The sequence below is a fragment of the Vulpes lagopus genome, chromosome 12, assembly GCF_018345385.1.
Source record: "Vulpes lagopus strain Blue_001 chromosome 12, ASM1834538v1, whole genome shotgun sequence".
Lineage (NCBI taxonomy): Eukaryota > Metazoa > Chordata > Mammalia > Carnivora > Canidae > Vulpes > Vulpes lagopus.
In genome coordinates this window covers 5486473-5503969 of record NC_054835.1, presented here as the reverse complement: position 1 = coordinate 5503969, position 17497 = coordinate 5486473, and the positions used below count along the sequence as shown (strand labels likewise).

The 17497-nt window shown below is 42.5% G+C and overlaps 1 protein-coding gene across 2 annotated transcripts in view; it reads right to left on the bottom strand.

Annotated features, from left to right (window-relative positions):
• The window catches only part of STXBP1 (syntaxin binding protein 1), a 79794-nt gene extending 62297 nt beyond the window's left edge, over positions 1-17497 (bottom strand). For both annotated transcript variants that reach the window (XM_041725449.1, XM_041725450.1), the window contains exon 1: positions 17261-17497. In XM_041725449.1, coding sequence (XP_041581383.1) covers positions 17261-17297 — 37 coding nt within the window. In that variant the 5' untranslated portion in view covers positions 17298-17497. The remainder of the gene's footprint in view (positions 1-17260) is intronic.

Genomic DNA, 17497 nt, shown 5'->3' with positions numbered 1-17497 from the left:
ATGCCTATGAAGCATACCTTCCCTGGCAAACCTGTTTCTTCCCTTTTCTATCTCAGTGAATGGCACAACCTCCCAACCCGCACATCCAAGCAATCACGATGACCTGACCCTTCTACCTCCAGATTCCTTCATGTCAATCTTCTCTCTAGCTGCTGTGACTTCTACATCCCCAGCAGAGCTCAGCATGCTCACGTCAACTGTCTCTAGCCTGGGCCACCATAAGAGCTTCTTAATGGGATCCTCTGCCGTTAGTCTCCCTCCCTCCCACTGTCTTCCATGCAGCAACCACAGATCTTTCTAAACTAAATTCTTTTTTTTTTTTTTTAAAGTAGGCTCCAAGCACAATGTGGGGTCTGAGCTCACGACGTGAGATCAAGAAGTCAAATCTCTATTGACTGAGCCAGCCAGGTACCCCCTAAACTAAATTCTAACCGTCTCTCCCCTAACTTAAACCTTCAGAGGCGTCCTCCTGCTCCTAGAATAAAGATAAAAGTCCTTCACAAGGGTAAGAAAGCCCCAAGCACCTCTCCAACTTCGCTCTGCATACTCCCTCACCCCAGATCTCCAGCTACGTTGAATTTTTCTTTCTCATTTTCTTGCCAAGCCCAGACATTCATTTACTTGATTTAATCTTCCCCAGGCCCCACCAACACCATCCTTCTCCTGGTTAACTCCCCTAATTCTCCAAGTCTCCCTCAGCCTCCCTCATTCCCCAGGCCTTGCTGGAAGCTCCACCATGTGCTCCAATATCATCATACCTCTCAGGGACTTAACCTGATGTGCTACCATTGCCTGTCTGAATCTCACTAGCACCAGATTTACTTATACACCATTATATCTATTGCCTATAGCACAGCTTTTGGCATAGAGGAGATTGCATAAATACTGTTTGAATGAATGAAAACCTTCTGTGAAGGTTCTTCTCAGAACCTTCTGTGGCACGCTGAAATGGAAACAAGCAGTGTTATATGACTGGGGTTTCTCTGACATCTCAGAAATCCTCCAAAAAAGGAGTGACTGTTGGAAAGTCTGATTCAAATCTGTATCTTCACAGCTAAGCTCCAGGAATTTTTTAAAAATTTGTTTGTTTTTCTCTATTTCTCCCTATCTCTAATTTTGTTGTTATTGTTCCTAAGAATGAAATAGATTTTCTTAGTGTGATAAACACTTAATAGCTCATTCATTTCCTACAAGTAAGCTTTTAGGCCAAATAATTAGTAGAGATTTAAAGTGAAAGAAACATCATGGGGTGCCTGGCTGGCTCAGTTGGTAGAAGCATGAGACTCTTAACCTTAAGAGTTGTGAGTTCAGGGATCCCTGGGTGGCGCAGCGGTTTAGCGCCTGCCTTTGGCCCAGGGCGCGATCCTGGAGACCCGGGATCGAATCCCACATCAGGCTCCCGGTGCATGGAGCCTGCTTCTCCCTCTGCCTGTGTCTCTGCCTCTCTCTCTCTCTCTCTCTCTCTCTCTCTCTCTGTGACTATCATAAGTAAATAAAAATTTAAGAAAAAAAAATTAAAAAAAAAAAAAAAAGAGTTGTGAGTTCAGGGCAGCCTGGATGGCTCAGCGGTTTGGCGCCTGCCTTTGGCCCAGGGCATGATCCTGGAGACCCCGGATCGAGTCCCGCGTTGGGCTCCCTGCGTGGAGCCTGCTTCTCCCTCTGCATGGGTCTCTGTCTTACTCTCTGTGTGTGTGTCTCTCATGAATAAATAAAAATATCTTTAAAAAAAAAAAAGGAGTTGTGAGTTCAAACCCCATAATGGATGTAGAATTTACTTATAAATAAATAAATAAATAAATAAATAAATAAATAAATAAATAAATAAAGTTAAATATCAGTGGCATATAAGAAACAAACAAAAGGAATACTGGAAATCTGTCCTGAGAGTTTGCAATCTGAGCCATCAATAGTTACTCTTGCTTCAGAGCCCCACAGACACCTATTAAGATCAGATCAGTATATATCAGAAGCAAATTGCTTTGTTTTAAGCAATGCAAATTCTCCCCAAAGGGCATCAGAATGGACAACAGCTGGCTGTTGTCTAGTGATTATTAGATCTTGTGTCTATCAAAAGCATAGTGATTGATTTCCTTGACTTTTCTAATAACTTATTCACCAATCTTGAGCAGTAAACTAATTTCTGTAGTTATATCTGTAAACAATCTGTAAATAATAATCCCTTATAGTGACTCTGTCTTCCAAGCAATTTTTTCGTATATTATTTAATGTGAGCCTTAAAAGAATTGTATGATGCTGAGATCAGCATTCCTAGTATAAAAAGAGGTTTAATAAGATGTCCAGGTCATCTTACCACTAAGTGTGAGAACCGGAGGAACTGTCGGCTGGATGTTCTGACTTCTGGTCCAGAAATTTTTTCCCATTTACCTAATACTGCTTCTCATGGATTAAAAAAAAAAAAATTTTTTAACTAAAAAAACTGCATGGAGGGAAAATGGTAAGTAAAACTGTGATTTGCTAAAATTCAGATGAAGTCTTGGACATCTCACCCTAACTTTCGTGCTAGGAACAGCCTTGCACAGAGCAACTGGTTGAAGCAATCAAAAAGCAGAAGCTAGGGATTCTCCAAGCATTTCTCATATAGGTGAGCCATGGACAAAAAGGTTCAAATTTTATGGCTGCTGAGTTGCTAGTAATGACTATAAGATTTGGCCTGACTACTAAAGAAAAGATATTTCATTAGCTGCCAAACACCTGTTTTTCTAAGAGGTGCTGCATGCCAAAAAAGCCAGAGGGAAAATCTTTTGGTGAACATTCAATAAGCCCTTTTTGGATCCTGTGGCAGATATATATACTTACATCTGATGGGTAACACATGAATGTTACCTGAGTCCCAAACTACCTCTTACAGAAATTTTGCCCCATTATAAACTGCTAAAAAATGTGTGTGTGTGGGTGCACCTGGGTGGCTCAGTCAGTTAAGTGTCTGACTCTTGATTTTAGCGCAGCTCATGATCTCAGGGTGGTGATATCGAGGAGCCCAGTATCCTGCTCTGTGCTGGGCATAGAGCCTACTTAAAATAAAAAAAAAAAATTAAAACAGATAAGTCTCTGGCATATATTTCCATGAAAATAATAGCACAAACAGAATAAATGAGAAAGACGATCATAACAACTATTACAGGAGGTATTTTATAAATTAACAAATTTATGGGATGCCTGGGTGGCTCAGTGGTTGAGCGATTGCCTTCGGCTTGGGTTGTGATCCTGGAGTCCCTGGATCGAGTCCCACATCGGGCTCCCTGCATGGAGCCTGCTTCTCCCTCTGCCTATGTCTCTGCATCTCTCTCTCTGTGTCTCTCATGAATAAATAAATAAAATATTTTAAAAAAATAAATTAACAAATTTAAAGTCAATAAATTTAAAATTTTTAAGTTGAGGGAAGCCTGGGTGGCTCAGCAGTTGAGTGCCTGCCTTTGGCCCAGGGTGTGATCCTGGAGTCCGGGGATCAAGTCCCACACTGGGCTCCCTGCACGGAGCCTGCTTCTCCTCTGCCTGTATCTCTGCCTCTCTCTCTCTCTCTCTCATGAATAAGTAAAATCTTAAAAAAATAAAATAAAAGGGATCCCTGGGTGGCACAGCGGTTTGGCGCCTGCCTTTGGCTCAGGGTGCGGTCCTGGAGACCCGGGATCGAATCCCATGTCGGGCTCCCGGTGCATGGAGCCTGCTTCTCCCTCTGCCTGTGTCTCTGCCTCTCTCTCTCTCTCTCTCTCTCTCTCTCTCTCTGTGACTATCATAAGTAAATAAAAATTTAAGAAAAAAAAATTAAAAAAAAAAAAAAAAAGAGTTGTGAGTTCAGGGCAGCCTGGATGGCTCAGCGGTTTGGCGCCTGCCTTTGGCCCAGGGCATGATCCTGGAGACCCCGGATCGAGTCCCGCGTTGGGCTCCCTGCGTGGAGCCTGCTTCTCCCTCTGCATGGGTCTCTGTCTTACTCTCTGTGTGTGTGTCTCTCATGAATAAATAAAAATATCTTTAAAAAAAAAAAAAGGAGTTGTGAGTTCAAACCCCATAATGGATGTAGAATTTACTTATAAATAAATAAATAAATAAATAAATAAATAAATAAATAAAGTTAAATATCAGTGGCATATAAGAAACAAACAAAAGGAATACTGGAAATCTGTCCTGAGAGTTTGCAATCTGAGCCATCAATAGTTACTCTTGCTTCAGAGCCCCACAGACACCTATTAAGATCAGATCAGTATATATCAGAAGCAAATTGCTTTGTTTTAAGCAATGCAAATTCTCCCCAAAGGGCATCAGAATGGACAACAGCTGGCTGTTGTCTAGTGATTATTAGATCTTGTGTCTATCAAAAGCATAGTGATTGATTTCCTTGACTTTTCTAATAACTTATTCACCAATCTTGAGCAGTAAACTAATTTCTGTAGTTATATCTGTAAACAATCTGTAAATAATAATCCCTTATAGTGACTCTGTCTTCCAAGCAATTTTTTCGTATATTATTTAATGTGAGCCTTAAAAGAATTGTATGATGCTGAGATCAGCATTCCTAGTATAAAAAGAGGTTTAATAAGATGTCCAGGTCATCTTACCACTAAGTGTGAGAACCGGAGGAACTGTCGGCTGGATGTTCTGACTTCTGGTCCAGAAATTTTTTCCCATTTACCTAATACTGCTTCTCATGGATTAAAAAAAAAAAATTTTTTTAACTAAAAAAACTGCATGGAGGGAAAATGGTAAGTAAAACTGTGATTTGCTAAAATTCAGATGAAGTCTTGGACATCTCACCCTAACTTTCGTGCTAGGAACAGCCTTGCACAGAGCAACTGGTTGAAGCAATCAAAAAGCAGAAGCTAGGGATTCTCCAAGCATTTCTCATATAGGTGAGCCATGGACAAAAAGGTTCAAATTTTATGGCTGCTGAGTTGCTAGTAATGACTATAAGATTTGGCCTGACTACTAAAGAAAAGATATTTCATTAGCTGCCAAACACCTGTTTTTCTAAGAGGTGCTGCATGCCAAAAAAGCCAGAGGGAAAATCTTTTGGTGAACATTCAATAAGCCCTTTTTGGATCCTGTGGCAGATATATATACTTACATCTGATGGGTAACACATGAATGTTACCTGAGTCCCAAACTACCTCTTACAGAAATTTTGCCCCATTATAAACTGCTAAAAAATGTGTGTGTGTGTGGGTGCACCTGGGTGGCTCAGTCAGTTAAGTGTCTGACTCTTGATTTTAGCGCAGCTCATGATCTCAGGGTGGTGATATCGAGGAGCCCAGTATCCTGCTCTGTGCTGGGCATAGAGCCTACTTAAAATAAAAAAAAAAAATTAAAACAGATAAGTCTCTGGCATATATTTCCATGAAAATAATAGCACAAACAGAATAAATGAGAAAGACGATCATAACAACTATTACAGGAGGTATTTTATAAATTAACAAATTTATGGGATGCCTGGGTGGCTCAGTGGTTGAGCGATTGCCTTCGGCTTGGGTTGTGATCCTGGAGTCCCTGGATCGAGTCCCACATCGGGCTCCCTGCATGGAGCCTGCTTCTCCCTCTGCCTATGTCTCTGCATCTCTCTCTCTGTGTCTCTCATGAATAAATAAATAAAATATTTTAAAAAAATAAATTAACAAATTTAAAGTCAATAAATTTAAAATTTTTAAGTTGAGGGAAGCCTGGGTGGCTCAGCAGTTGAGTGCCTGCCTTTGGCCCAGGGTGTGATCCTGGAGTCCGGGGATCAAGTCCCACACTGGGCTCCCTGCACGGAGCCTGCTTCTCCTCTGCCTGTATCTCTGCCTCTCTCTCTCTCTCTCATGAATAAGTAAAATCTTAAAAAAATAAAATAAAAGGGATCCCTGGGTGGCACAGCGGTTTGGCGCCTGCCTTTGGCTCAGGGTGCGGTCCTGGAGACCCGGGATCGAATCCCATGTCGGGCTCCCGGTGCATGGAGCCTGCTTCTCCCTCTGACTGTGTCTCTGCCTCTTCTCTCTCTCTCTCTGTGACTATCGTAAATAAATAAAAATTAAAATAAATAAATAAAATAAAATAAAAAATTTAAGTTGAAAGGCCTATTTTACAGGGAAATTCAAATTGCCAAAATTGACTAAAGAAGTAGACAACCTGGGACGCCTGGGTGGCTCAATGGTTTAGCGTCTGCCTTCAGCCTAGGGCATGATCCTGGAGTCCCAGGATCGAGTCCCACATTGGGCTCCCTGCATGGAGCCTGCTTCTCCCTTGCCTATGTCTCTGCCTCTCTGTATCTCTCATGAGTAGATAAATAAAATCTTAAAAAAAAAAAATAAAAAAAGAAGTAGACAACCTGGATAAACAAAAAGCTATCAAATATTTACCCTCTCTCTTCAAAAAAGCAACAAATTCAAATACTTTTATGGATAAATGACTTCTGATTTTCAAGGAAAGGAATTCTTATGTCATCTATTCTGAAACATATAAAAAGATGGGAAGCTTCCCACTTCACCTTTTTTTTTTTTTAAGATTATATTTATTTGGGATCCCTGGGTGGCGCAGTGGTTTGGCGCCTGCCTTTGGCCCAGGGCGCGATCCTGGAGACCCGAGATCGAATCCCACGTCGGGCTCCCGGTGCATGGAGCCCGCTTATCCCTCTGCCTGTGTCTCTGCCTCTCTCTCTCTCTCTCTCTCTCTGTGCGTGACTATCATAAATAAATAAAAATTAAAAAAAAAAAAAAAGATTATATTTATTTATTCATGAGAGACAGAGAGAGAGAGAGAGAGAGAGGCAGAGACACAGGCAGAAGAAGCAGGCTCCATGCAGGGAGCCTGATGTGGGACTTGATCCTGGGTCTCCAGGATCATGCCCTGGGCCGAAGGCAGACACTTAACCAACTGAGACACTCAGGTGCCCCAATACGGATTTTAAAAACAAACTCTTGGGACTCCTATTTAGGGCTCAATCCCACAACCCTGAGATCACAACCTGAGCTGAAACCAAAAGTTGGACACTTAACCAACTGTGGCATCCAGGCACACCAGGAGGTGTTGTTGTTTTTTTTAAAAGATTATTTATTTATTTACGAGAGAGAGAGAGAGAGAGAGAGAGAGAGAGAGAGAGAGAGAGAGAATACCCATGTATGTAGGTGATGGAAGGGACAGAAGGGTTAAGAGAGGGAAAAAATCTCAAGCAGATTCTGTGCTGAGCTGGGAGCCCCACTTGGGGCTCAATCTTAGAACCCTGAGATCATGACTTGTGCCAAAATCAAGAGTCAAGTGCTCAACCAACTGTACCACCCAAGCGCCCCTAAATAAGGAGTTTTAAAAATATGATACTTTTAATTAATAAACTGGGAATGAAGACACGATGGGAACACTCAGCAACAATAACTTTAAATTTTTTAAAGATTTTATTTATTTATTTATTTATTTATTTATTTATTTATTTATTTATTTATTTGAGAGAGCACAAGCAGGGGGAGCGGCAAAGGGAACAGCAGAGGTAATGGGAGAAGCAGGCTCCCGCTGGGCAGGAAGCTCAACTTGGGGCTCAATCCTAAGACTCTAGGTTCATTACCTGAGGCAAAGGCAGACACTTAACCAACTGAGTACCCAGACACCTCAATAACTTTTAAATTTTCAATGAATTGTCTAAAAGGACAGAATTACAACTACTACAAGAAAAAGTAGGGGTTTCTTTGTTTCTAAAGACTGCTTATTTGGGATACCTGGGTGGCTCAGCGGTTTAATGCCTGCCTTCAACCCAGGGTGTAATCCTGGAGTCTCAGGATCGAGACCTGCATCAGGCTCTCTGCATGGAGCCTGCTTCTCCCTCTGCCTGTGTCTCTGCCTCTCTCTCTGTGTGTCTCTCATGAATAAATAAAATCTAAAAAAAAAAAAAAAAGTAAAAACTACTTATTTGAGAGGGTGAGCACTTGAGCATGTACAAGGGGAGGGGCAGAAGGAGAGGGAGAAACAGACTCCCCACTGAGCAGAGAGCCAATCCCACACCCTGAGACACAGATGCTCAACCACTGAACCACCAGGCGTCCCGAGTTAATTTTTATGTATTGTGTGAGTTAGGAGGTTCATTTTGTGCATGTGTGAATTTTTTTTGTATGTGAGTGTCCACTTGTTCTAGCCCCATTTATTGAAAAGACTATCCTTTTTTTCATTAAATTGTCTTTGTTCTTTGTTGAAAATCAGTTGGCCGTACGTGGGTGGGTCCATTTCTGAACTCAGTGTTATGTTTCATTGATCTATGTGTATGCTTTCATCAATATTCGCTCTATGTCATTTATTGTAGCTTTAAAGTAAGACTGGAAACCAGGTATTATGAGTTGTCCAACTTAGTTCTTTTTCATAATTGTTTTCCTTCTTTTGGTTCATTTGCTTTTCTACATAAATTATAGAATCAGCATATCTATTTTGTATTTTAAAAATATTTCTGGGGGACCCCTGTATGGCTCAGTGGTTTAGTGCCTTCCTTTGGCTCAGGGATCCCTATAGGGATCCCTATTTCTGGGATTTTGATTGGAATTGTGTTGAATCTATAGGCCAGTTTGGGAAAAATTGATATTTTAACAAATTTACTTTTAATATTTTAGTTTCTTAGCTATATTGCAATGTTAAAGTCATAATTCTTAGCTTCCCAAATAAGGGAGCAACCTATAAAGAGAACTGCATATAGTTTAACAGAGTTGCAGAATACAAAATCACTTCATAAAAATCTATATGGAAATTGAAATTTAAAATAGTACCCTTGGGGATCCCTGGGTGGCTCAGCACTTTAGCGCGCCTGCCTTCGGCCCAGGGCATGATTCTGGAGTCCCGGGATCAAGTCCCACATCAGGCTCCCTGCATGGAGCCTGCTTCTCCCTCTGTGTCTCTCATGAATAAATAAATTTTAAAAGAAAAAAAATAATAAAATAAAATAGTACCCTTTACAGAATGAATAAAAGCATGAGATATTTAGTATAAATCTAATAGAATATGTTCGAGGTCTGTATGCCGAAAGCTATAAAACACTGCTGAAAGAAACCAAAGAAGGCTTAAATAAATGGAGCAATATACCATATTCATGGAATAGAATTTATGTTACATTTATTTTTATCTTTTTTTTTTTTTTTCTTAACATGTCTTTTTCAGTTTTCTTGGGTAGATACCTAGGAATAGAACTGCTGGGTCATATGATAACTATATTTAACTCTTTGAAGAAAGAGTTACCGTTTCCTTTCCCAGAGTGGCTGCACATTCCTACCAGGAGTGTGTAAGGGTTCCAATTTCATAACATTCTCCCCAAATTTTTATTATCTGTCTTTTTTGTTATAGCCATCCTGATGAATATAAAGTAGTATTCCATTGTGGGGTTTTTTTTTTTTTTTGAATAGTTGTGGGGTTTTTTTTTTTTAAGATTTTATTTATTTATCTGAGAGAGAGAGATAGCAAGAAAGAGCACAAATGGTGGGTGGGGCAGGGAGAAGAAGACTCCCCACAGAGCTGGGAGCCCAACTTGAGCCTCGATTCCAGGACCCCGGAATCATGACTTGAGCCAAATGCAGGTGCTTAACCCACTGAGCCACCCAGGCACCCCTCCACTGTGAGTTTTTTTTTTAAGATTTTATTTATTTATTCATGATAGACAGAGAGAGAGAGAGGCAGAGACACAGGCAGAGGGAGAAGCAGGCTCCATGCAGGGAGCCCAACGTGGGACTCAATCCCAGGTCTCTAGGTCATGCCCTGGGCTGAAGGTGGTGCTAAAACCGCTGAGCCACCCGGGCTGCCCCATTGTGGTTTTGATTTCCATTTCCCTGGCTGCTAGTGATAAGCAGTTTTCTCATCTGTTTATTGAGCCATTTGTATATCTTCTTTGAAAAGATATGTACACAGATCCTTTGCTTGCTATCTATCTATCTATCTATCTATCTATCTATCTATCTATCATCTATCGAGTTGGGGGAGAGGCAGGGGGGAGAGAATCGTAAGCAGGCTCCACACCCAGTGCAGAACCCCATGTAGGACTCAGTCTCACAATCCTGTGATCATGGCCTGAGCTGAAATCAGGGATCAGACGCTTAACTGACTGAGCCACCCGGGCACTGTTCCTTTGCCCATTTTTAAATTAGGTTGTTAAAATTACATTTCTTTTTTTTTTTTTTAAGATTGTATTTATTTATTCATGAAAGACACACAGAGAGAAAGGCAGAGATGTAGGCAGAGGGAAAAGGAGGCTCCAGGCAGGGAGCCTGATGTGGGACTCGATCCTGAGACCGCAGATCACACCCTAAGCTAGGGGCAGGTGCTCAACCGCTGAACCACCCAGGTGTCCCTAAAATTACATTTCTAATCTACATATTATTTTCATTTGAAGTTATAATTTTTTCTCTATCTTTTAAATATAAAAGTGGAGGGACACCTGGGTGGCTCAGCGGTTGAGCATCTGCTTTCAGATCAGGGCATAATCCTAGGGTCCTGGAATCGAGTCCCACATCGGGCTTCCTGCATGGAGCCCGCTTCTCCCTCTGCTTGTGTCTCTGCCCCTCTCTCTCTCTGTCTCTCATGAATAAAATAAATAAAATAAAATAAATAAAATATTTTAAAAATAAAAGAAATTTAAAAAATGAAAATTAACTCAAAATGGATCTAAGATTAAATATAAGGCCTAAAATTATGAAACTTCAGGACACCTGGGTGGCTCAGCAATTGAGCCTTCGGCTCAGGGTGTGATCCTGGGTCCAGGATTGAGTCCCACATCGGGCTCCCCGCAGGGAGCCTACTTCTCCCTCCATCTATGTCTCTGCCTGTGTGTATCCCATGAATAAATAAATAAATTCTTTTTAAAAATAAAACTATAAAACTTCTAGAAGAAAACACAGATAATTTATAAAACAGAGAAAATCTTTGTGAGTTTGGGCTAGGCAAGGATTTCTTAGCTAGGATACCAAAAACAGAATCCATAAAAGAAGAAATTGATAAATTAGACCTTCTCTGAAAAATACTGTTCATAGAATAAAGACAAGACACAAACTATGAGAAAATATTTTTTTAGAAAACATTTTTAAATAATATCACTGATAAAGGACTTGCACCCAGAATATATAGACCTCTCCAGATTCAATCATAAGAAAATAACCCAATAAAAATATGCAAAAGATTTGGACATTTCCCAAAAATATACAGATTGATACTAAATGTATGAAAATATGCTTCTCATCATCAGTCATTAGCAAAAGGCAAATTAATACCATCAGACTGGGGTACCTGGGTGGCTCAGTGGTTGAGCAGAGTTTGCCTTTGGCTCAGGTCATGATCTTGAGGTCCCTGGGATTAAGTCGTGTACCCCCCCCATCAGTCTCCCTGCGGGGAGCTTGCTTCTCCTCTGCATATATCTCTGCCTCTCTGCATCCCTCATGAATAAATGAATAAAATCTTTAAAAAAAAATCAAACCAATACCTATCAGAATGGCTAAAATTTATATATATATATATATATATATATATATATTTTTTTTTTTTTAAGTTGGCTCCACACCCAGCATGGAGGCCAACACAATGCTTGAACTCACAACCCTGAGATCAAGAATTGGATGCCTGAGCAGCCTGGGTAGCTCAGCGGTTTTAATTTTTTTTTTAATTTTTATTTATTTATGATAGTCACACAGAGAGAGAGGCAGAGACACAGGCAGAGGGAGAAGCCGGGTCCATGCACCGGGAGCCTGACATGGGATTCGATCCCAGGTCTCCAGGATCACGCCCTGTGCCAAAGGCAGGCGCTAAACCACTGCGCCACCCAGGGATCCCCAGCTCAGCGGTTTTAGCAACGCCTTCAGCCTAGGACATGATCCTGAAGACCTGGGATAGAGTCCCAAGTCAGGCTCCCTGACTCTCTCTCTCTCTCTCTATCTTTCATGAATAAATAAATAAAATCTTTAAAAAAAATAAAATAAAATAAAAAGCTACATACTGTATGATTCCATTCATGTGACATTCTGGAAGCAGCTAAACTTTAGGGACAGAAAACCGTTCAGTGTTTGCTGGGAGTGGAAAGAGACTGTTCTATATTTTGATGGTTACATGGCTGCATGCAATGGTTGAAATGTGAAGAAACATTCACTAAAAAGGGTGAACTTTATGCAAGTTATACCTTGATTTTAAAATTGGAAAAAATACAGTATGTCTGCAATATATTTCAAAAAATACTTGTCATTTATATGCTAACCAAAGTTCCTACAGAGGGAACCTGGGGGGCTTAGTGGTTGATCATCTGCCTTTGGCTCAGGTTGTGATCAGGATTCTACAGAAAAAGAAGTATAAGAATGAGGGAAGACTGCTTCTATCTAGATGTCCTTTTTTTTTTTTTTTTAACATTTTATTTATTTATTCATGAGAGACACAGGCAGAGGGAGAAGCAAGCTCCATGCAGGGAGCCAGATGTGGAACTTGATCCTGGGACCCCAGGATCACACCCGGGACAAAGACAGGAGCTAAACCGCTGAGTGACCCAGGGATCCCCTAGATGCTTTCTTAATTTCTAACACATCCTACGAATCATGGCCCAATCAGAAAAAGGTATGTACTTTTTTTTTTTTTTTAAAGGTATGTACTTAATGTGCAAATCGAAACTTCTTTTCCAGAGGAATGTGATTCTTATAAACAAATATGAGGGAAAATTATGAGCAGCTAGGAAACAACAAGAAAGAGAAACAGTACATTTGAACTCCTTGCATCACTGTAATATACTGACAAAACTTCAGGGAACAGAAATAAACTCTGGATTACAACATGGATTTACATGATTGAAATGTCATCTATTAACATAAAACAGACATAAAATGCCACAAAAAATGAAATCTTCCTTTCTCTTACAACCTCTTTGTAGAGAGCAGAAAACAAGTATATTTTATAGAAAGAAAATAAAGATAAAAGGGTCAAGATATGAGCAGAACTGGAAACAGAAGTTAGATCAGATCACAATTTATCCATAGGTTCTTCAGGCAGATTCTCTCATTTTCCAGTTCCTTTGCACTTAAGATATTTTTTTTTAAAAAAAGATTTTATTTATTTATTCATGAGAGACACAGACAGAGCTAGAGAGGCAGAGACACAGGCAGAGAGAGAAGCAGGCTCCACACAGGGAGACAGATGTGGGACTTGATACCGGGACTCCAGGATCACACCCTGGGCCGAAGGCAGGCGCTAAACCACTGAGCAACCCATGGATCCCCAAGAAATTCTTTTAGGGGCGCCTGGGTGGCTCAGTTGGTTAAGCATCTGCCTTTGGCTCAGGTCATGATCCCAGAGTCCCAGATCAAGCCCCAAGACTGGCTCCCAGTTCAGCAGGGAATCCACTTCTCCCTCTGCCCATCCCCTGCTCAGCTCCCCACCGCCTCAAATAAATAAATAAAATCTTTAAAAAAATTTTTTTAGGGGCACCTGGGTGCTCAGTGGTTGAGCATCTGCCTTTGGCTCAGGTCATGATCCCGGGGATCAGAGTCCCACATCAGGCTTCCCTCAGGGAACCTGCCTCTCTCTCATGAATAAATCATGAATAAATAAGTAGTCTTTTAAAAAAAATTTTAAAGATTTTACTTCTTTAATTGAGAGAGAGGAAGCACAAGCAGGGAGGAGGGGTAAAGGGAGAAGGAGAAGCAGGCTCCCCCCTGAGGAGGGAGCCCAAATCGGGCTCAACCCTGGGATCGTGACCTGAGCCAAAGGCAGACCCTTAACCATCTGAGCTACCCGGCTGCCCCTTTTAAGAAATGTTTCTGAGACTCCTTTCTCCCCCTAAACTCTGGCCCCACAGGACAGCTAGCGCTTGTGCTCAAAATCCTCTAACACTTACTGACCTTTTTTGTGGATCTTTTCACTTTGATAATATATACTGAATTTACTGTGTGCTAAGAACCATGCTATGTGCTATACCTGCACTACCTCATTTAATCCTCCCAGAACCCCACAAGGTAGATGCTATAACTCATTTTATAGTTTAAGAAACTGAAGCACAAAAAGGTTCCATTATTTGCCAAAGTCACATGGCTAATGATTGGTGAGCCAAAATTTTATCCCAGGCAGTCTAATTCCAAGAGCCCATTCTCTGAATTGCTATACATAAAGGGTAAGCCATTTGTTCATCTACTGAGTACCAAGCACTAATTCACACACTAAGGATAGACAAAAGAATAAGACAAGGTTCTACTCTCTCCTGAAGGAACTTCTGGTCTAGCTGGGCAAGACTATCAATAAAGACAGGCAATTCACAGAGTATATCCTACATGGGGGAAGCGATAGGGGGTGAAAGGGAAAACCTGGCAGTAACTCCTCAGGATTGTCTATGTCTGTCACAACAATATGAGTGTCCCATATTTTAGTCTCCCATAGTTCCTAGCTGGCTGTGAACTAACATTGCTGAATAAACAGTTTAAAGTAGACCTACCTCCTCTATTTCTGTTGTCTGTTCCTACTGCCATTCTAAAAACTCAACTCAGAAAGATGTGACAAGGAGCCAAAAACTACACTTATCATGCTCTCCATTGTATGCTTCATTCATTGACATTCAATAAATATTTATTGATGGTTGACTGAGTCCGCCACCATTCTCAGCATTGAGTACAGTGATGAACATGCCAGATAAAGACCCTGCTCTCCTGGAAGCGATATTCAAATGGATGAAACAATCAAAGAAATACAAAAAAAAAAAAAAAGCCTCACAAAAAACAAATCTGAACAAGATCATTTCAGTTCATTTTAAGTGCTACAAAGAAAATAAAATGAGGAAATACAATCAACAGTGACTATCAGGTGTTAATTTAGATTGGGAAGACCAGGCTGTCTGTGTAGGAGACATTTAAACTGGTGCATGTTGGTTAAAAAAAAAATCTTGGGACACCTGGGTGGCTCAGCGTCTGCCTTTGTCTCGGGTCATGATCCTGGGGCCCCGGGGATGGAGTCCCACATCGGAGCCTGCTTCTCCCTCTGCCTGAGTCTCTGCCTCTCTCTCTCTTTCATGAATAAATAAATAAAATCTTTTAAAAATAATAATAACATTTTAAAAATAATAAAAATATTTATTTTACTTTTATTTTTTAGAGAAAGAAAGGAAAAATTAGAAACCCAAGCCAGAATTAACCTGTGTCATTGACAAATAATTGCAATAGTATTTTTCCGGAAATATATACACAACTCAAATGTTATCAGAACAGTTGCTGTTCACGCATTCACCAATTTTATGTAAAATTAATTTGATTTTCATAAAGAGTGGTCTTGCTTTATTTCAGAAAGGAAATTTTAGCCATTACTGCATTATTGATTTTATCATTATGCTGATTTCTAAAAGGGGAGGGGGGAAAAGGGGCTACCACATATACAAGGGTCCTGGCAAAAGGATGCAAAAACTTATTTCTATAACACTTAAGGTTTTTATCTTAAAAGCACAATATTCAAATATAACATCTGAAAGAATGTAACATATAACAACATTCCGCATTCCAAAACCCTTTTAAAAGGCTACTGGAAGGAAATTGTATATACAGAATAATGAAGAAAGTTATCTTTTACTAATGTTGCAAGGAAATGGGTATTAGGTTTTAAAAAATTAATTAACACTGATTTTGGCAAATCATTTAACTGCTAACAAGACTCTATTTCTTTCCCACAGGTAAAATGACATTAGAAGATCCCTCATGGGTCCTTCCAGCCCCAACAGCCTTGATTCACCTAAGAAAATAGAAGGTAAACGATTCGGGAACTTTACTGCATGAGGAAGGCAGGTATTATTGTGGGCACTCTTCAAAAGTTGCTCATCTGGGGTCCAGTTTTTATCACAATTTTCTTCTGATGCAATAGGTCAGGTCAGGTTGTACAACAAGTGGGAATATTTCCTATATATCAACGGAAGAACTGGGGAAGAAAAACAGTTATGATGCCCAAAAGGAACGCTACACAGCTAAAAACGTTTGACGAGAGAGCGCTATAATAACAGAATCACTGGAAAGGAAATACGGTCATTTCCACCACTTTTATTATCTTTCCTTTCTTATCATCTCCTGCAGAGAAAAGCCCAGTTTTAATTTTCTTCCTAAATCCGAAAGAGGTAGCAAAAGCCACACAAAGCCTTATACGTTTTTTATTAAAGAAATCGCCAAAACGCCGAAGAGGCACTGTCTACACACCTACCATCAATCTTATTTAGCACCGAGGACGCCGTTTCCAAATATTATCACCAACAGTCCTCACTCCGCTGCAGCCGACACTCAACCACCATCCATTTTTAAACATCCATTTACGCGGAGCCTTTCATCCAAACCCATCAACAACCCTTTCCTCCCTGCAAAACGTCCAGCCAAGCCAAGCCAGGGCTGAGTCCTGCCAACAGGGAGACTGCAGACTGCGGTGCTGGGCAGGGCCGCTCCTGCCGCCGCTCGCAGCTTTCCGCCTCTCCCGAGAGATTGAGAAGGGGTCGGGACCCAGATAAGACCCCGCCCTTACAGTCACGACCCCGGAACGCGAGGAGGAGAGAGGCGGCCTCAGCGCAGCAGAGCCGAGCCCTTGGAAAAACAGGCTGCTTCTCCCCGGCGGGCAGCAGCGGCCCGGGCTGGGCGACAGGCTCGGCCGCGGCCCGCGCGCGCCGAGCGGTTCCCAGGTGGGTCTCCGCAGCGGGGGATCGCGGCTCGGGCTCCCGCAGGGGGGTGGGGGTGGGGGTGGCGGCGCGGGCCGCGATCTCGCTCGTCACGATTCACCAAGCAGAGTGGGAAAGAGGGAGGGACTGGAGGCAGAGAACGGAACGGAACCAGGGAGCTCGGGGAATAAAGAAGGCGAGGAAGGGAAGAGGCGAAGGGGGGAGGGAGGTGATGGGAGTGAAGACGAATGGGGGTGCAGGGGAGGGTGTTGGGTGCAGAAGGGGAGGGTAACGGGCTGCAGGGGATAAAGGCGAGGTGAAGGGGAGGGATGGGGTGCTGGGGTTCGTGAAGGGGGAGGAAGAAGGAATGGCGTAAAGGGGGGATGGGGTGAGGGGAGAGAAACGGGGGTGAGCAGGGGGCGATGGGGTGGCAAAGAGGGAAGAGCGGGATTGGGGATGCAGGGGGAGGAATGCGGGAAGGGGAGAGCGGGGGAAGCAGGGAAGCGGGCGCCGGCCGCAGGAGGCCGGGAGGGACTTCCCTGAGAGGAGGGCGGCGCCGGAATAACGGGACCCTCCCAGCCCGGAGCCCCCGGCCGGGCGGGGCGAGCAGCGGGCGCGGAGGCCAGGGCGCCGGGGGCAGGTAGGGCGAGCCCTTGCCCGCAGGAGGACCCCGACCCCACTTACTCTCTCCGACCACGGCTTTGAGGCCAATGGGGGCCATCGCGCTGCGCGAGTCTCCGGGCTCCGGGTCTCCTCAGGCGACACCCGCGGACACCGCTACCTCCCCGGGTCCGCGCGCTGTGCCGGCCGCAGACCTCCGCTCCGCAGCCGCGCTCGGGCTCGACTGACGCACGGACTCGGCGCGAAGGCGCGGCGCGAGCCAGAGCGAGGCTACCGACCTGCCGGCGCGCGCGCGCGGGC